Source organism: Sapajus apella, unplaced genomic scaffold, assembly GCF_009761245.1.
Source record: "Sapajus apella isolate SASKATOON/1434 unplaced genomic scaffold, GSC_monkey_1.0 scaffold62, whole genome shotgun sequence".
NCBI lineage: Eukaryota > Metazoa > Chordata > Mammalia > Primates > Cebidae > Sapajus > Sapajus apella.
The window spans coordinates 18,723,682-18,744,620 of record NW_022437002.1 but is presented as its reverse complement, the minus strand read 5'-3'; the positions used below and the strand labels follow the sequence as shown (position 1 = coordinate 18,744,620).

Here is a 20,939-nt window from a genome sequence, read left to right as displayed (position 1 = left end):
ATATGCATAAAAGTCATGACTCATCTTTTGGCTAGAATGTGGATTTTTCTTAATAGGTTCTATTTAATTCAACTTTTTAGACTCTTCACATTGCAAAGTGTGACTTTTAGGTGTAAGTTTTGTAATGCCTGAATCTGATCTGACTTTCTAGAATGCATCTGTTAGAGGCCAGAGCAATTCCAGAGAAAGTAATAGGAGAGTGCGTCGCCTCCATGTTAGTTGCTTATATAAACTTTGCTGTAGTTTGCCACAGATTTTGGCATTGTTTTACTAAAGAGAGGAATGCTAGAAGATGGAATCCAGCTTTGTAATTTGTGGGTATATAGCCAAGTCCTAGGGAACAGTGTGTGATCCAGGTTTTGTAAGTGAGTAAGAAGGCCTAAGTGGTGTTTTATACCTGGAAAGTTAATGGTCGGCTCTCCAGAGCATGCTTTTTCAGTGAGGCAGCTGATACCCTAGACTTAGAGTATTTGTGGCATTGAGAAAAGTGCAGCAGCACCTCACTTGATCCTGCTGACATTGGCTTTCAGCTGCTTCTCTGGCTTTTGGGTGAAATGGCAGCTGCCAACCAGTCACACTGGCTTTTTGTGAGACCACTGCCATTCCCAATTAGCCATGTGCTCTGCCATAGCCTCAGAACCTTGGAATTTGCAGTACTTGGAAGAAGAGTTTTTACCCAAAGAACAGCTTGTTGTCCCTTTAGAGTCTAGCCGGTTGTCAGTGGAGGAAGGAGTTTGTCCCCTCTTGTGGCTGAAAGGTAACCACATAGTTGATAGGGCAATTTGGAATAACTGTAGTCTTGCCTTCAAACTGATCTTGAACCAACTGTGTACATACTTTGGGGCACCAAGGAAAACATACCTGGGGGCAGGACCCCTTTCTAGCATTTTATGATTGGGCATGTTACAGGGATCTTGGAAAGCCTAGTGAGGGCATAGAAGAAAGGGTCAGCCAAGAAAACCCATCAAACCGTTTCCAAAGTTATGTGGTGTCTTTTTCCTATGTGTATATATTTCTTTCTCATCTTTTGTCTTTTTAAAAATTTCATAAGTAATTTGTGAGTGGATTCTTACATAAGATTTAAACTATAAAATATATATAGAACTCCTATGAAAATTTTCCTTCAATTCCCATCTCTGTGTTCCCATCTCGTTCACACGCGCGCGTGTGCGCACACACATACACACACACACACACACTCACACACACTCTCACACACTCTCTCTCTCGCATGCTCCCATAGGTGTACAGTCAATAATGCGGGCTGCATTATTCTAGTTCTCTGTTTACAAAATCATAAAGTTTTTAATATGAATTAACCTATGGGTTAAGGTCATTCAGTATGTATTGTTCTACTGCTTGCTTTGTCCACTGAATATATAGTCACATTCTTAGTGATATGCATTTAAATTGCTTCTAGTATTTTGCTGTTACAAATAAGGAAGAATTATTTTTAAAAAATGTATCATGCACATGAGCTACTAATTTGTAAGACAGATTTCTAGAAATGAAATTGCCAAAATAAAGAATATAAACATTTTCAATTTTGATGGATATTCCTACAAGGTTTCTCTAATTTATACTCCCATAAACAGTGCATAAAAATGCCTGTTTCTGTATGTCTTTTTCAAACTTGGATATTGTTTATATCTTTTTAAAGCCATGGGTGAAAACCTCCTTAATGTAATTGCTTCTCTTAGAAAGTTTATGGTTTGCTGAGAGTGTCTCTGTGGGCTGAGGTTTCTCACTCATCTGGTTTTTAAATGAATAGAGTTAGAATGTTGATGATGAGTCTGGTTATTCTGGAGTACTTATGGAGAATTGCATGTTTTACTGCTTTTTAAATTTCACTATTAAAGAACTGTCACTTGTTTGATATTTCATCTGTACCAGTGCTAAGAGCTTGGGTTATATATCTCATTTAATTCTCATAGCCTGTGTTGGTCATCTGTTCCTTGGTTACATATTACCCCAAAACTTAGTGGCCTAAAACAACAGTCATTTATTATCTTAAAGTTTCTGTATGTCAGGAATTTGGGAGCAACTTAGCAGACTGGTTCTGGCCAAGATCTCTAAGGTTGCAATTAACATGTCAGACAGCTCTTTGTAATCTGAAGGTCTGACTGGGGCTGGAGGCTCCTCACTCACGTGGCTATTGGTAGGAGGCCTCAGTTCCTCCCAACACGGGCTTCTCCACCCTGGGGCTACTCAGGTGTCCTCACAGCACGGCAGCTACCTTCCCCAGACTGAGTAATCCAAGGGAGGCAAAGAAGAAGGGATCTTTTGTGACTTAATTTCTAAAGTTGCCAATTGTCACTTCCACTTTATTCTGTTCACTAGAAGCAAGTCACTTAAGTCAGGCTACACTCTAGGGAAAGAGAATTAGGTTTCACCTCTTGAAGGGAGGACTGTCAAAGAATTTGTAGACATATTTTGAAACCATCACGCATCCCTATGAGATAGTTATTAAATAGTTGTTATTGTTGTTATACCCAGTTACTAATGAGAAGAATAAGTTCACTACTTATCTAGCTTTATTTCCTGCCCCCTGGCCTCTGCCTTCTACTCTGCTTGGACTACCCTTCTCAATGTTCATCCCAGACACAGTGTCCATTCTCAGCCATTCATTCAATAAATGCCCATCCTTGTGCCAGGTATATTGTGGAAAGTAAAGCAGACATGGACCTTGATCACATGGAGCTTATAGTCTTGTGGAAGAGAGAAACCTCATTCAAATAGCCACATAAACAAATCATTGTCACTTTGAGAAGTGCTATGAAAAGAAAGTACTCCTGAGTCTATTCATACTGTGTTCCCTATCCCCCGATGCCACCCTCACCCTTCTAACCTAGAAAGAATGCCTGCTTTGTTTTTAATATAAAATTCTAACTTCTCTGTCTAATTTGAGTCCTACTTCAGCGAATCCTGTCTCTTTCAGCTTGCACCGATATCCTCTTCTCAAAACTTTATTCAGTATGACTTTTTTTTTTGAGATGGAGCCTGTCTCTGTCACCAGGCTGGGTGGCATAATCTCAGCTCACCGCAACCTCTGAATCCCTGATTCAAGCAATTCTCCTGCCTCAGCCTCCTGAGTAGCTGGGATTACAGGCATAGGCCACCACATCCAGCTAATTTTTATATTTTTAGTAGAGACGAGATTTCACCGTGTTGGCCAGGATATCAATCTCCTGACCTCATGATCCGCCCGCCTTGGCCTCCCAAAGTGCTGGGATTACAGGTGATAGCCACCACAACTGGCCTTAATTGTTTCTTTAATGTACTCTTGCCCTGTCTCTCAGTTATATTGAAAGCTCCTTGAGGTGAGAGATCTGTTTCCTTGATTCTACTGTCTTCCTCACTTTTAATACCCAGTCCCAGCAAATTGTATTGTCTCTACTTCTGCTTCTACCTCTACTACCACTCAAGTCTAAACCACCATTATCTCTTGCCAAGACTACACAGATCGGCTTCTTACTGGTCTCTCCATTTCTATTGATAGCCATAGCATTCTTCCTACAAGGTGCCTCCATTTATGTAATTATCCTGCCTACACACTCCTTCCTATCACACCTCAAGCAAAACCCGTGTCCTTGCTCTGGCTTACAGAGTCCTGCCTGTTCTGGCCCTTTACTGCATATCTGGCCTCATTGCCTGCTTCTCTGTCTCTCTGTCTCTCTCACATACACACACACATTATGAGATCCTGCCACCTGAACTTCTGTTCTCTAAATATGTCAAGCTGTTTCCTGTACTGGGGCTTTTGGTCTAGCAGTTCCCTCTTCCCTGAAATATGCTTCATCGAATCTTCATATGATAAATTGTTTCTTATTATTTAAATCTCAGTTTAAATTTTACCTCCTTATAGAGACCTCCTCAGACCAATCAATCTAAAAGTTGCTAACCAGCCACTCCTATCAGGTTACCTTATTTTAATTTTTTTCTAGTGCTTCCCACTATCTGATATTTGGCCGGGCGCGGTGGCTCAAGCCTGTAATCCCAGCACTTTGGGAGGCGGAGGCGGGTGGATCATGAGGTCAAGAGATCGAGACCATCCTGGTCAACATGGTGAAACCCCGTCTCTACTAAAAATACGAAACATTAGCTGGGCATGGTGGCGCGTGCCTGTAATCCCAGCTACTAAGGAGGCTGAGGCAGGAGAATTGCCTGAACCCAGGAGGCGGAGGTTGCGGTGAGCCGAGATTGCCCCATTGCACTCCAGCCTGGGAAATGAGCAAAACTCCGTCTAAAAAAAAAAAAAAAAAAAAAGTGTCTGCCTCCTTGTACTAAAATGTAAACACCACAGGATACCTGACATCTGTGTTGTTCACCACTGGTGTATAACAGGGTCTAATAGTATTTGTTATATTAGTGAATGGCTGAAAATTTGTCTTAAGCCTCCTAAAAGAAAAGAGGGAAGAGAGAACCTGAGTTCCCAGGCTCCTTACCAGACTCCCTCATCTCAGACCAAGCTACTACTACTCTCTCAGGGAGCTTTGTTTAAATTAAATTCTTTGCATAGCCGGACAAGGTGGCTTACGCCTGTAATCCCAGTACTTTAGGAGACCAAGGCAGGCAGATCGCTTGAGGCCGGGAGTTCGAGACCAGCCTGGCCAATATGGCAAAACCCCCATCTCTACTGAAAAATACAAAAATTAGCTGGGCATAGTGGCACATGCCCGTAATCCCAGCTACTCAGGAGGCTGAAGCACAAGAATCACTTGAACCCAGGAGGCAGAGGCTGCAGTGAGCGAAGATTGCCCCACTGCACTCCAGCCTGGGCAGCAGAGCGAGACTGTCTCCAAAAAAAAAGAAAAGAAAAAATTATTAGCATAGTACTTATTACAATCCGGATTCTTTTCTCTGTTTTTCTGTCACCTTTTACTAAGATTTACAGTCCATGAGAACAAAGCTTTATGGTCTTGTTTGCCTCTCTGCTGTCTCCACAATGACTGCAGCAGTGTCTGGCACAGAGAAGATGCCATACATTTGCTAAAGGAATGAGTAGGGAATCAGATTCTGTTGGTTCTGTTTTGTCTTTCATCCCCCAGTGCCTACCACTGTGCTTGGCCCATAACAAGTGCCCAGAAACTGGTGGGTACCCTATGAGGCCACTCTGAATATAATTGCTATTGGCAGATCTGTGTTCTTATCCTAGAATTTGGAATAGGAAAGCAGTTTAGAAGTAAGAATCTTTCAAGAGTGTTTTGAGCCAAACTGCAAAGCTTTTAGAATATTGTCTCTGCAACCTGAAGCTGAGTATTACACAGGTTCCCTCAGTTCCCATTCAAGAGTGAAGTCTAGATATTTAGAATTCTATGCCTAAATAGCAGATGGGAAGCCTCATTTTATTTTGATTCAGTTCCTATTTTAATACATACGTTGCATCAGTCAGTGAGTCAGTGGATATTTATTGAGCCCCTTCAGGATACAAAGTAGTGCTTTGGTTGAGCTATTGAGTTTGAAATATTAATCACATTATTAAACCAAAACCAAATCTCCAAGTAGTTGAAAATGCTGTTCGGGTTATCAGAGTGTAGTTCCTGTAGACTGTATTTTGTGAGATGGGCTTTTACTTTGTAATATATGTTCCACTTGGGCAAGACAAAAGTTTGGTAAATAACTGAGGTATTATATTTTACCAAAATGAAATTTTGAAGTGATCTCTCATATTAACTTTCTTCCTGTCCAATTGTTGAAGGAGTGTGTGACAATTGCAGCATCTTTTGAGTAATTTAAGATTTGGGGATCTTGTGCTGCCAGGACTAGGGTAAAGAATAACACCTGCCTTTACTCTTTGTCACTAGTGTTCAAATTGGGCAGGGAAAGAAGGGGATTATTGTTGCCTTCCGGATTTCAACTCTGTCCAAAGTCCTGTCTCCTTTACTCCTGTGAACTGACAGGGTCGCAAAAACACGTAAAATCCTAGACTATCTTGACATCACCAACCATAGTGTTTGTGAAGGTAACATGTAGTCTACAAGTTCTCATTTGTTTTCATTGTTTGTTACTCTTTTTTGTTCAGATTTCTTTGTTGACTTCTGCAGTGAACCACCTCAAAGCCAATGTTAAGTCAGCTGCAGACTTGATTAGCCTGCCTGCCACTGTAGAGGGACTTCAGAAGGTAGGTGCCATGTGTGGGTACTATTTGCCATAATTCTAGCTTCTTTTAAGTTTTCATTGAAAGCCTGGCATTTGAAATCAGCTGCTCCAAGACAGCAGTAATGGAGTATATCATTGTGTCCTAAATAGTTCAGAACAATTTTGTTTTGGTCTGGTTAGTTAGGCCTTTAATTTGCAACAGGTTACGTTAGCTGTGGTTTATATGGGTTCATACCGTTTTATTTGGCTCACTGAGTCCCAGAATTACTCTGCTGGCACTCTTATGTTAGCATATATGGGTTTACTTTTCAACTTGCTTTTTCAGTTCACCATTCACAATGTTCTTCATGAAAAGACCAATTGTACATGACAGTTGCCCTAAATCTCTGTTATTTTCCATGATTAAGTTAAAAAAGATAACCTGGGGAAATACAAAAATTAAAAATTCAGGAAACAAGTGTTGGCAAGGATATTTGGCACAAAGGAAATTTTCAAACACTCCTGCTCCTGCTAGGAGTATAAATTGGTAAAACTCACTTTGGAGGTTGGGCATGGTAGCTCATGACTGTAATCACAACACATTGGGAGGCTGAGCCAGGAGGATCACTTGAACTCAGGAATTAGAGACCAGCCTGGGCAACATAGGGAGACCTCATCTTTACAGAAAATTTTTAAGTTAGCTGGGCATGGTGGCACACACCTGTAATCTCAGCTACTCGGGAGGCTGAGGTGGGAAGATCGCTTGAGCCCGGGAGGTTGAGGTTACAGTGAGCTGTGACCAACCAGATGTACTCAGGGATCCTTAGAGCTGGATGGGGAGAGTGGATAGCGGTAGGAAGGGAGAAGAAAGTGCCTAATCGGAACATAAAGTACATCGTCCCCTGGCACAGGAAATGGAAGAAGGGAGTCCCCAAACAGGATATCAAATCTAGGATCTTTGAATTATGAAAACATGTGCCAAGTTTGATTAGATTATGTGCCGGGGTCTATGAGCATATGACTCCTTTCCACAAAGGAAATTTCTAAGCCATAAGCAAAAACAAAATTTGCTATTTTATAGCCACACCATCTGTGTGTGCTCAGTCTCCATAATTTGCTTCTTGTCCAATATGGCTATCTACTTATAACTTTGGGGGAAAAAAAAAAGGGTAGGGACAACTTTGATGAGGCCAGTTTCTTGCCATTGTTCCCAGGGCCAAGTTGGGAAAAGGTAGCCTTCTGTAGCCATTAGTACAGAAGCAACTCTCACAGCCTTGCATTAGAAAAGGAAACTGGTTTATTCTTGAATTCATTCATTCAACAAACATTTGTGAAACTTCCTCCAGTATGTACCAGGCACTTTGCAGTTGATGGGAATACTAGTTTCAGAGTTCTGCTCCAGAGTTCACATGGCTCTGTCAGCTGCTTCCTTAGGGGAAAAAAAATCCTTAAACAAGAGCTTACTATCTTCGAGCATCCTAATGGGCTCATACATCCAGCCAGTGAGGATTGGATTCACAAACAGTAGGTGTCTTTGAACGCCTGTAGCTTTTGTAACAACAGAGCTTACATAGATAGCAAACCAGCTTAGAGACTTTTACCCAGTGTGTTGTCTCTTTGCAAATCTGTGTGTTTATAATGCCAGGCACTGTGTTTATTTCAAGTGGCTCAGTTTTGAAGTGGTAAGTCATCCCAAATACCTAACTTTATTTTATCTCATGTAATTTTTGTTAACATCATCTCTTGTTCTCTTGGATTCTTGGATATTAGTGTAATAAAAATGACCTTAGTTAAAAATACTCATGTGGCACTGTAAAACTGTCAGCATGTCTTGAAAAAGCCAAAACACACTGACTAGCAGTACCCTTTTGGATGTTCCCTAAGGACAGGCCTTTTTTAAAACATGGCTTCTGAATTATATCTCCAAGTTCCCTGTCCATTTGGGCTCCTTAGGGCCAATTAAAACAAAGTAAGCCACTACTCATATCTCTATTCAATGGTTGCTGACAGGATTCTACAATAAAGGAAGAACAAACACTGCCAAATGAATTGTTCTTTCATCTCTGCAGTGTTGAGTTTCCCAAAGCCAGAAATGGTTCCCTCCCACTTTTGCTCGAAGTGTCCTTTGCTTCTAACAAGTGGCAGTCTACTGTGTTTGCTTGGCCATCTGCCTGCCCACAGCAGGGATTGACAGAGGCAGTTTGTGAGAGAGCCTTATCCCTGGGTTCCAGATTTATAAACCAACTATTTTTTCTTTAGGGAAGATTTGATTTTCCTCTAGGAAAAATCCTTTAAATTGAGAAAATTGCTTGCCAGATAGTTAGATAGATAGTCCTGTTAATTATCTCAGCATATACTACATGGAACTCAGTTTGAAGATATTTGAAATAATTAGAAACACTGATTTTCATTAGAGCAGTGTTTAATGTAAATTAAAATCACAATATACTCTTCCATTAGAATGGCTAAAGTTGAAAAGAATGAACGTACCAGTCTTGGTGAGGATATAGAGTAAGAGGAATTCTCATTCCCTGCTGGTGAAATGTAAAATGGCATAACCATTTTAGAATACAGTTGGGCAGTTTTTTAACCAATGAAGCATCTACCATATGATCAGGCATTCACCTGCTAGGTATTATGGCGATGAGAAAGCATATAATAAAAGGGAATGAAGTCCACATAAAGACCTGAACATGAATGTTTACAGCAGCTTCATTTGTAATAGTCAAATATTGAACACAACCTAAATGTCCATGAGTGGGGGGAGAAATTGTGATAGAGCCACACAATGGAATGCCACTCTGCACCCTGCCAAGTACCCTCAACATGGATGAATCTCAATTCTGCTGAGTAGAAGAAGCCACACTTTAAAGAGCACTAGTTCCTCACTGGTTCTACTTACATAGACTCTAGAAAATGAAGTCTGATTTATTGTGACAGAAATTGGTTGAGTGGTTGCCTGGGAACGGCGAGGGAGTGATTGCAGAGGGTCCTGAGGCAACTTAGAGGTGATGAGTGTTTATTATCTTGATTGTGGTAATGGCTCCACAATTGTATATGTGTCAGAACATTCAGATTATACATTTTGAATATGTGCAGCTTATTGCATGTCATGTTTTTTAGGGGGCACCCGGATTTGAATTGGGGACCTCTTGCACGTCAGTTTTATCTTAAAGCTTTTTTACACCTTCTTATGTGTTTCTGTTCAGAGTGTAGCTTCCATTGGCAATACTTTAAACAGCGTCCATCTTGCTGTGGAAGCAATGCAGAAAACTGTGGATGAACACAAGAAAACAATGGAATTACTGCAGAGTGATATGGTAAGGAGACCCAGAAAGTCAGCATGCTTCTGCGCACCCTATGTTATGTAAGAGTCATGATTCCAGCTTTCCACTAATCTGAAAAGGCCCTGCATGCATCTGTTCAAAAATCTAATAAGCAGTATACATTGATTGTTCTACAATTTGTTAGTAAACCAATTATGGTAGATAGAATTAAAAGCCAAGTCTTTTGCAAACATAGTACTGGAGGAGGTAGGTAATAAGACACAGTTCCTGAGGATGGAATGGGTAGGACAGAAAATGGAAAAGAAGGAAAGGGAAGGTGTGTCTCATTATTTGTTGCTACATAACAAAGCTCCCCAGAACTTTGTGGCTTAAAACAAGTAATTATTTCTCATTATTCTGTGCATCAGGAATTTCAACAAGGCACTTAGACTCCCAAATGCTGAAACATGTGCTCGTGGATGAAAGGCTGTCTAGAATGTTCTAACTCCAGCCAGGCTCTCAGTTAAATAAATGCAGCCTACAACACATGGAACAGAACACCACCCCCATCTCCCCAAACCCCCAGCTGAGCCCAGTCAACCCACAGAATCATAAGAAATACTTAATTGTTGTTGCTTTAAGCCACAAAGCTTTGGGATAATTTGTTGGGCAGCAACAGATAACTGACAGAAGCAAACCCCTCTAGTGCCCAGGAATTGTTTTCAAATGTCTCTGGACCACTTAGTGCTGCTGCAGATGTAAGCTGTCCGCAGTCATTTGGAGGCCTTAATTTAATTTAATTTAATGGGTGACATTTAATGGGTGACAGCCCCATGAAGTATTTATGAAGGGTAAAAAAGGATGGTGTGGCCCTTGCCATCTTGCCAATTTCAGATGAGTTATGTGTAACTCATCTGAAATCGGGACAATTCAAGGCACACAAAAGTTCCCTAGTCTCTCCGCCAAATTCTGGATGTGCCCCCACCCCCACCTGCTCTTTGCAAGCTTCAGAAGTCCAAGTTTAATTGGAAAGTTTGTACCAAGGAGACCTGAGCTATACTAGAGAGCTCTAGAGCTTTAGCTATACTAAAGAGCTCTGTACTAGAGGTTCTGCATTTTCTTCAAAACTAACATGCCTCCCTGTTACTTAGTGGGACTAGCCCAGAGGAAAAAACACTGATCTGGGTGTCCAGACCCCTGATTCTGGTTCTTACTGCCACTGAGTAACTGTGTGACCCATAGTAACAAACCCCCTCTAATTCAACAGTTCTTTCATGATTTTAATATATTGATCATGCTCTCAAGTAATTTTTTCTAAAATAATTTTTCCTAACTAAAAAATTCCTGCTTTTTAGAACCGTGAGTTTCCCCCCAACACACACACACCATTCTCTCCTCCTCTTCTCTTTATTGTTGCCTTTTGGTTTTCTTACAAAAGCAGACTGACTTCAGCTATCAAGGAAAACAGTTTATTTTCACCAGTTGCATTGTTATAATTAAATCTGCCACTTTTAAACTTCCATAGTTGCCAATAGTAATTCTCCTACTGCCATCCTTTATGCTAGATAAGTCATAGTTATGGGCTCTGAAGGATTAAGCCATGCAATGTTTTCCTCACTGAAGGAAAGGTGTATATAAACATGTTATCCTTCAGTCTCTGCAAAGAAACTTGATCAGTGGGAAGGGAATGGAAAAGGAAAGATAATCCTAAAACATTAGTCTTACTTAGCACATGCTATAAAGGAAAAACTAATAATGGGTATGATTGATGGTTATGCTAAATGCCCAAAGCCCGTGGTTACATGACTCACTGCCCTTTTAATGTCAGAGCTCTTGAGTCCAGTGGAAACAATGACACTGTCCCAGGTTGAGACTAAGTTGGTCCCTGGAAAGTTACAGTGATGCTGTAGTTTCTTTGGGAGTACAAGCAATGGGGCAAAGAAGAAATGTTTCTAGAGAGTTCATTCCATTAAGAGATTGAGAAACAGACTAGGAGGATCTGAGTTCCCTGAGGTAATCTAGGTGCTGCTGTGGGGCTCCAGCTCATACTCAGGCTGGGCTCTCTCAGAACCTAGCATAGGACTGGTTAGCCTGTACGTTCCCAGACAATACTTACTGATTAATATGTGGATGCATTCTGGGGGAGGCTAGAATGTTCTAGGACCATCTCAGTTAACTAGACCTAGTAATTCCTTGTTGTCTACAATAACCTTCTTTCCTCTTAACAGAATCAGCACTTCTTGAAGGACACTGCTGGAAGCAACCAAATCATTCCATCACCTTCAGCCACATCAGAACTTGACAATAAAACCCACAGTGAGAATTTGAAACAGGTGCTTTTTATCTCTGGCTTAACTCCCTGTGACCACAGTGCACTGCAGAGACAGCCAAATAGTTTGGGCTTAATGTTTGGTGTCTCAGCAGGCGCCTCCTGTATTTGTTTGCCTGCCTGGGAGCTGAGCTGAGAGAAATGTGTGTTGGTATCTCGGGAATCCATATTGCTGTCCTGTCCCTTCTTTGGCACTTTGCAGTTTTTCTCTGCGTGTCAATCAGTGGAGTAAATTCCTTTTCATATCTTAAAAGACATAGAATGAGCAGATTTTCCTGAAACTCTTTATGGAAAATAGCTATCTGGGTAGGTTAAAGATGAATGGATAGCAGATTAATCCAGAGTGATGGCTATTTTGAGCCACAGTAAATTCTAAGAATGTTAGAAAGCATATCCTGGAAAATCAGGATTTTCTAAAGTCTAAAGACGAAAAAGCAAGAGGGGGGAAAAAGACTACTGAGTTCAAAATCACATTAAAGAGAATAGAGGAAATCTTCACTAAGAAGACTTTCTGTCCTGAGTTTAATGCCCTTTAAAACCTATAGTTATCATTCTTTTTTAAGTAGCAATCAGTACTGGAGAATGTCAGTAAAAATAATTGAATCTTGTACTAAATAATGTGGTACTTGTTATGGTTTTGTTACATGAGCCAATTCAGTAATTGGTATTGTTCCTAAGGTAGGTTTGTTCTGACAAATTAGGTTAATGGACCTTTCAGTTAATAACCCAGCAAGCCTTTCCGCCAGCAGGTGATGTAAACATTGAGAAGTCATTTCCCAAGCTCTCAGCTTTCTGGGGCCAAAGAGTGAATCATGTAGGTAGTTCTGTTCCCTGTTTTCCCCTCCTGTCTAGCTGAGGCCAAACAATTCCAAAAGGAGCAATTTAAAGTGGGAGGGACAAAGCAGAGACAGACGATTGATGGTCAAAACCAGCAAAAGGAGTTTACTTCAATACTTGACATAGTAATGGTTGTTTGGTGCTGCTGGCCTCCTTGTCTAATTTACGTCTTTCATGGAATTCCATAACTTTATTTATTTCCACTCTAGGATATCCTGTACCTTCACAACTCTTTAGAGGAGGTAAACAGTGCCCTAGTGGGGTACCAGAGACAGAATGATCTTAAATTCGAGGGAATGAACGAGACAGTCAGTAATCTTACCCAGAGAGTCAACCTGATAGAAAGCGATGTGGTTGCTATGAGCAAGGTAGAAAAGAAAGCAAACCTGTCCTTCAGCATGGTAAGCTTTTTCTGATCTTTTGTGACATGCAGTGTGTTTTGTCTATGCATGGATGACATCCCACCACCTTTTGAGAACAGCCTTCTGGCCTATTTGAGAGGCTTAACCCATGTCTCCTTTAATCCTCACACTAGCTGTGCGATGTGAATGGCCAGGCAGCGTTTGTCCTGTTTTGTAAAGGGAGATGTGGAGAGGTCCAGTTGCTTACCAAGGCCTCACCACAAGCTGTTGGCAGAGATGACAAGCCTACTGTCAGTTACCAGTGAGCCATCTGGTAGGGGAGCTCTGGCACGTATTTCCAAGGGTCGTCTTCATCTTTTCTAAGTTGTTAGCGATGACAGCCATGAAAATAATAGTAACCAAAAATCTTTTGCCATTTCTTTAAGCCTGAACGTGGCTTTCATATTTATCCTGCTGTCTATATATTAAAGGGAACCTTTTGTGTATGTCAGGAAAGTCATTTAAAACAGATCAGGTCAGACCAGCTCCCCAACTTAAGACATTATTGAGTTCACTTCCTCATTTTACATGTAAGGAAACTGACCTACTAAGTTGCTGATGCTGGCAGACTGTGCATGGTTTACTGGTTTTCATATTGCTGTGAATAAAATGTGCAGTTTTTGTCATCACCTTTCACATGAACATTGTGCAGGGATCCATGTGGATTCTTTTTTTAATAACTGCAGCCCCCACCCTTAAAGATTTCATACAGCAAAGACACAGGCAAATATTTAAAAATAGAAACCAAATACAAGAAATTGTGCCATAAATTCAAGTAACCACCAAAGCTAGAAGCAAGCCCACATATAAAGTCGAACTCTGGTTCATGGAATGCAGCATTTGAACTAGCTCTGCCACACTGGAGCCTTGGTGAGTTGCCTGGAAAGGTCCCTTTAAAGGGTGGAGTGGGAAGACCTGTTCCCTCTCCTGCTTTGCAGGAGTGTATAATTTACTACAAAGCTGTGAAGATTAAAGGAGCTTTATTTTACAAAGCCCTTTTGAACTCAGCTAAACTAGGTTGCCTAAGAATTTTAGTTCATGGCTGTTATGCATTGAAAGTTTTCAAGGCTTATTGTGGAAACTTACCCCTTCTAAACTCTCTTTATGTCTCTGCCCTCTCCCCTGACTATATTTCTCCAGCAGAGAAAATTGGTAATAGTATCCATCTGTCCTACTGTTTCTTAGAGCAGCATCATGCTCAGCATGATTTTGGGTAAAAGTTCTACTACCTTTTATCCTTGAAAGTCTTAAAGTTTGCGACTGAAAGAGCTGGAAGCACTAGTTTCAGTTTTGTCTGTCTGGCTGTTCTCCCTCTCCTCCCATCTTCTACTCTGCAATTTCTGTTGAGAGTGTTCTGAGATCCTTTCAATAAGTTTAACCAATTTGTTTAAAGTGCTAGATGTTCAAATTTTATTGTTTCCCTTTAATCTTCCCTTTGTTTGTTTTTGTTTTGCCCTTTAAGATGGATGATAGATCTGCCACTCTGAAAAGAGAGTCTTTGGATCAAGTCACCAACAGAACAGATACAGTAAAAATCCAAAGCATAAAGGTAAATAATGGGATGCTTACCCTGAAGTAAAAGTAAATGCATCAACATCTCAGTGCTTTTGATCTACTGCTGCTTTTTCAAAGGGAGTACTTTTGATCTCACGTGCTGAAACTTCAAAACAAAGCGATTAGTAAATTAGTATATTAGTGAATAAATGAATACTTTATTAGGCACCTACCCTGTGCCAAGCACTTTACTAGGAGCTGGGGTGACATAGTGAGCAAGGCAGACCTGTGACCCCCTATTCTGGTGGAGCTCAAAGTCCTATCAGTCAGAAAATGATTAACATGTAATTGAACAGGTCGTGAATCATGAGTATGATAAGTATTATAAAGGACAAATATAGAAAATAATAAGATCAAGAAGGCGTCCCTAAGGAAATTACTTTTATGCTAAGACAGTAAGTTGTCTGTACTAATGTTGGGGGACAGAGGCATAAATAATCTAAAAATGTTGTCTAATCTAAAAATTATTTCCTATTTTTGTAGTGCAATCTCAATGTATTCATAGTCCATTTAAACCTCAGCAAGTTCCCTTCACCTTGTACCTTCCCCTTTTTCACTCTTCCCAGACATACTATCAAGATAAGACAAGCAATCTATGATATGCTTTGATATTCCAGGAAGGAAAGTTTGATTTCGGGCTGGGTTTGGTGGCTCATGCCTATAATCCCAGCACTTTGGGAGGCCAAGGCGGGTGGATCACCTGAAGTCAGGAGTTCGAGACCAGCCTGATCAATATGATGAAACTCCGTCTCTACTAAAAACACAAAAATTTTAGTAGAGATAAAATACAAATATCTCTTTAGTAGAGAGAAAATACAAAAAATTTAGTAGAGTAAAAATACAAAAATTACAGGAATGCGTGGTGGCACATTCCTGTAATCCCAGCTACTCAGGAGGCTGAGACAGAAGAATCACTTGAACCCAGGAGGCAAGGTTGCAGTGAGCCAAGATTGCACCATTGCACTCCAGCCTGGGCTACAAGAGCAAAATTCCGTCTCAAAAAAAAAAGTTTGATTACAGTATTCTCTGATTAGACTGTTAAACCCTAGGCTAAGGAAAGCCAGGAAAAGATAAGCCAGGAAGATTATGACCAAGTGACTAAATTACCATCTCAGATGCATATTATATTTGGTAAGTTGAGAGGATATGAGGTTCAGAGGAAATGAACCTGAACAACAGTAAAGGCAGCTTTTGATGTAATGCTTTCTGTCTTTATTTTTACTTCCTTAATAGCTTTATATTATCTAGATAAAGTCACAATATGGTAAGGTTTTGCATCATAAGCTAAGCTTTTGTTGAGTTTTCTAACTGCTTCTGCAGATTTTTTTTAAACTTCACCTAGGGAAGACAAAAACTTAAGAGTCAGATATAAATGTTGAGCACAAAAAACTAACAGGTGCTTACTATTAGAAAGTAGTAGCAATTTCAGTCACAGTTCACATTTTAACAATAAATATAAGAACACACTCATACACACGTATACATAAATTTCTTGGCTTTACTTTCAGGCCCTTGTGTTTTTAACTGGCTTCCCAGTGTGTCAGTTCCTGTGTCCCACCTCATCCAAACATCCTAACCAGATAAAAATTTCTCCTTACCATTAATTCTTCAAGTATTTAGTACCTAGTTTTCATTACATATGTTCATATTTTAGCTCCCTAAATGACCTAAGTGAACTACTGTACAATAACTATTACAGTAGAAATAAGATAGGGGCAAGATAAGTAAATAATGAATAAAAGAAATGTGTAATGAATTGGTGTTCTAATAAAACATAGGATCAGGACCTTTCACACTAGTCTAAGCAGTTAGAAACAAGCCTCATAGAAACCAGATGTCTCTCTGTTTATAATTAAATGTATTTGTATATGATAACGCTTGTTACTCCTGAGAATGAGGCAGGGTATGGGGTAAAAAAAACTTTTTTAAAAGATATGAGCAAGCAAGACTTTAAATTATAAATATTACAGCTCCTTCTTTATGTCTTAACAGTTTCTGCTACCAGTTGAATCATCACCGGGGGGAATAGAGGAAAGATCAGGGGAAAACTTGTGGTTTGTTTTTGTTCAGTTGCTTCTTTTTGTAAGGTGGTAAGAGCATGAAATTCTGCCTAAAGTGGTCTAGTCACAAGGTGAAGCAAGATATTTCTTAAAGTTATTAAGTTAGTATGAAATAGCTCCTAGAAAACAAGATCCTACTCATTTAGGAAATGGGTGTCGCATAGGCACCTGAGCAAGGGTACATTTCCTTTACTGCTGACACATGCATTCCTTCCCCCATCAGCCAAATGTTCCCAGTGAATCAGATCATCGGTAGCATAATGTTCCCTTAATGGTCTCAAATCCAGCAAGATATTTATCAGCGCTGAGGACCAAAGACATCACCAGTATATGTTGATTCATTCTTTTATTGTCTTTATAGGGAACCTACTGAGGCTCAATATTTATCCTGCAGTAGGATATCCTTGCTTAGCACTAAGTCCAATGAGGCACTCAGTGACCTCAGTAGGCTCCCTATATGCTAAATAGCGTCTGAAAATACAGTAGTGACTTAGATGAAGTCTTACTACCACCTTAAACCTTCTGAATCTTTGTTTTGGGCAGAAAGAAGATAGTTCAAATTCTCAGGCATCCAAGCTAAAAGAGAAACTCCAGCTGATCAGTGCTCTTACAAACAAACCTGAGAGCAACAGACCTCCAGAGACAGCTGATGAAGGTGAGAGCAGAGCCGGCTTCTTAATATTTCATGGAGGCTTGAGCAGCTTGCCTCCCACAAAGGGAACAGGGAAGGTGTTCCAGCAGTACTGATCACATCGAGTGAGTGATGCCTGAATGCACCGAGATGAAGCTGATACACTTTGCTTTCATTTAGAAAAAGCCCATTTTGTACATGATTTGTACTCTAGTCTATTAAGGGAAGAATCGGTAATGTTTAGCTGGAAATAGACTTCTCCATGCTGTCTGCATCCAATTATAGGCACAAATGTTACTCTCATAGCGTATATTAAACTAGCCCTAAAAGTTGTTTATGGGAGTCTTTTCCTTTCTGTAAGTGCACAAAATGTATTTAAAAATAAATATTCGTCGTCTTGAAAATCATTAACAAAAATAATGATGGGATCTTTGGGTTGGAAGGATTTTTGGCTTTAGGTGTGGACCTGTCTAATCAATACTAGCAGATACATTAGCCTCCACTGATTTAGACCCTGTGAGTACATAACCAAGGTACTGGACTGTGTTGGTTTTGACTCTTTCCCCACACGAGTATTTTTCTGTGTTAGAAAAGCAGTACAACCTCTCTTGAATTCTCTTTTAGGTAGGAGACAGAACTGTGGTGGGATGCCTTGTGCTAACATTGTGCTACATAATCTTATGGTTGCGCCCTTAGCACCAGCTTAGCGTGTGGCACATACCCCTAGACTGGGTTTAAAGCACATCTCCCAGGATGTCAATATCTTTAATATCCAGCCACTATGCTCTTTTCACTTGACAGCTTAAGCACTTACCATCTAAACGTGTATAATGCTAGCTTGTACTATAAGATCTAATGGGACTGCTGCTGCAGACCTTAATATAATACTGATTGGTCTTCCCTTGCCCACAAATATGTTTCAATCCAAGCCTTTAACTTCACATAGCCACTATGCTACTTAATTATCAAATGTTTCTCTTAAATTAATTGTACATGCAATTTTCCTAAAAGGTGACCTTCAATACTAATCTGGTGTTAGATTCAATAATACTAAATAAAACCTTATATATTTGTTACAGAGCAAGTAGAGAGTTTCACATCAAAGCCATCAGCATTGCCAAAATTTTCACAGTTTCTTGGAGACCCAGTTGAGAAAGCTGCCCAACTAAGACCTATCTCCCTACCAGGAATTTCTAGCATTGAAGGTAAATTTTTATACCACAGGGTAATAACGGGAATGTTCTAAGTAATAACTCTTTAGTGTTTATTTTCACTTGTAAAAAATATATATGATCTAACATTTATTGAGCATATATCAAGTGCCAGATACTTGATATGCATTATGTCATATAATCCTGATAACCATTCCATGAACATAAGTATTTATGTATTATACCCACTTTCCTGATGGGGAAACTGCCTAAGTTCACACAGCAAATAATTGGTTGAAACAGAATGCAAACCAAGATAGTCTGATGCCAAAGCTTGCAATTTTTTTTTTTTTGAGACACCCAGACTGGAGTGCAGTGGCGCAACCTGGGCTCTGGGCTTACTGCAACCTCCACCTCCCAAGAAGCTGGGACTACAGTTGTGTGCCACCATGCTTGGCTAATTTTTTTGTATCTTTAGTAAAGATGGAATTTCACCATGTTGGCCAGGCTGCTCTCGAACTCCTGACTGCAAGTGATCCACCTGCCTTGGCCTCCCAAAGTGCTGGGATTACAGGCATGAACCACCTCACCTGGCCAAAGCTTGTACTTTTAACCAGCGTACTATATTGTCTTTCTAGTAATGTTTTTTAGGGTCTTCATTCATTGAGTGCCTCATTAGACTTAGTGCTAAGCAGTAAGAATACAGTATAAGATATGGCCTCATTTTCTTTCTTCAAGGATGTTATAATCTAATGGAGAAGGCATAAAAGCAAATACAATACCATGAGATTAGTAAAATAAAGTAAAAGTTGACCCTATTTGTCAGGGCTTTCCAAAAATGGGGGGCCCTTTTACTGAAAATCAGCAAAATATTAGTAGAAAGGATATGATTCTCAGAAAAATGTGTTCACATTGCTTCCAACAGTGTGTGTTCTATCCCTCATGGTGATGTATAGTGCCTCCTGATTTTGCATTATCTCGCTGCCTGGCAAATCACTTGCTCCGGTTCACCTCACCTTCATCTGGCTCTTCTCTTTAGCCTAGATACCACTCCACCAGGAAACATTTCCTTACCTCCCTTGACTGGATTAGGCTCCTCCTGTGTGCTCTTAAATTTTGTTTGCCCCTGTTTAGCACATGTCACTCTGTTGTAATTTCCTGGGGTGATACAAAATATAACTTCCCATGGATAAGGACTATGTCTTATTTACTCCTAGCCCCTAGCACAGTACCTGTTACTCCTGAATATTTGTTAAATAATTGAATGAGTTACCTACACATTGCAATTAAATGCTTAAAGCATAGAAGATTTAAATTTTTGTATCACCATTTAAATGTGATTACTTTTCTTCCCTGTTCCTGACTTTTTTTTTCTGTTTTCTGGGGAGAAAGGAAAGTGTTAAGTTGTGTGTAATGGGAAGACAAGCTTCCTGCCACTCTCCATTGTTACATCAAGATTTGATGTGAATGAATTGGGGAAAGCTATTAGGTAAGATTAAGGAATAGCAGTCTTAACATTCATGCTTCAATCCTGAGCATAGGCCTTAGATACTTTTGAATGACTACACTTTTGGAATGACCTGAAGCAGCAATCATATTTTTATTTGAATACTGCTACCAAGTGAGTAGTGTAGCATGTTGTATAAACTCATGCCACAAAAAAAAGAAAAAAAAAAAACAGGATTCTTTTTGCAGCAGGACTGTTCATAAATAAAAATAAATAAATTAAAATTAAAATTAAAAAAAAAAACAGGATTCTTCAGCTAGCCACTTGGTGGAAGGCACTGGGAACAGGTGTCCCACTGCTTTCCTGCCTTTCAGAGAGCTTTTGACGTTTTATTAGCTGCTTTGCTGCACCTATTGTAGGAGTGAGAGTAGGGCCCTATTCACAAACTTGTTTACAAGAACTCCTTGATGGACTGGACCTTGCACTGCAACTGTTTTCCTTCCCTTCAGGTTCTTTTTATTCTTCCTGAATACCAAACAGCAAGAGGCCTATTGAACCTAGGTATAGTGTAGAATAAATGATGAAATTAAAGGAATTGGGGGATATTTTTAAAGAAATGTCAAGCTCATTGGCCTTCTTTGGTATTAGAGTTTAAATCCTCTATTTGATTATGGGGACACAAGTCTTTTTTAAATGTTACATATATACGGCCAGGTGCAGTGGCTAACCCCTGCAATCCCTGCATTTTGGGAGGCCAAGGCGGGCAGATCACTTGAGCTCAGGAGTTCGAGACCTGCCTGGGCAGCACAATGAAATCCCATCTCCACAAAAAATACATAAATTAGCCAGGCATGGTAGCACATACCCTGTAATCCCAGCTACTGGGGAGGATCTGCTGAGCCTGGGAGTTTGAGGCTACAGTGAGCTGTGATCATGACACTGCAGTCTAGCCTGGGTGACAGAGAGACTCTGTCTCAAAAAAAAAAAAAGCTATGTATGTAACTGACCCGCCTATGTGTTTGTGAAAAAACTTTGAGAAAATACCGGAAGAAACTATTGATAGACATTCCTAATCATTTGGCTCAATATTGCCATTGAAATAAAAAGGAAGATACAGATCAACTGGTAATATTGCTCTTTTTCTTGTTTACTGATTTTTTTTTTTTTTTTTTTTTTTTTTTTTTT

General features: G+C 40.0%; 1 protein-coding gene and 1 long non-coding RNA gene across 6 annotated transcripts in view; both read left to right on the top strand.

Moving 5' to 3' along the window:
• EFCAB14 (EF-hand calcium binding domain 14) overlaps positions 1–20,939 on the top strand; it is a 44,177-nt gene that overhangs the window by 17,104 nt on the left and 6,134 nt on the right. The window contains exons 4-11 of one of the 5 annotated variants that reach the window (XM_032247485.1): positions 6,023–6,121; positions 9,288–9,398; positions 11,573–11,677; positions 12,720–12,911; positions 14,374–14,460; positions 17,069–17,180; positions 18,236–18,361; positions 20,264–20,434. In XM_032247485.1, coding sequence (XP_032103376.1) covers positions 6,023–6,121; positions 9,288–9,398; positions 11,573–11,677; positions 12,720–12,911; positions 14,374–14,460; positions 17,069–17,180; positions 18,236–18,361; positions 20,264–20,283 — 852 coding nt within the window. In that variant the 3' untranslated portion in view covers positions 20,284–20,434. Of the gene's footprint in view, positions 1–6,022; positions 6,122–9,287; positions 9,399–11,572; positions 11,678–12,719; positions 12,912–14,373; positions 14,461–17,068; positions 17,181–18,235; positions 18,362–20,263; positions 20,435–20,939 lie in introns of those variants that run through there. The other 4 variants (XM_032247483.1, XM_032247486.1, XM_032247484.1 and 1 more) reach the window with 4 other exon arrangements.
• LOC116529525 lies at positions 12,918–13,643 on the top strand. The gene is made up of 2 exons (XR_004259529.1): positions 12,918–13,075; positions 13,106–13,643. It is a non-coding gene; the product is annotated as an uncharacterized LOC116529525 (long non-coding RNA).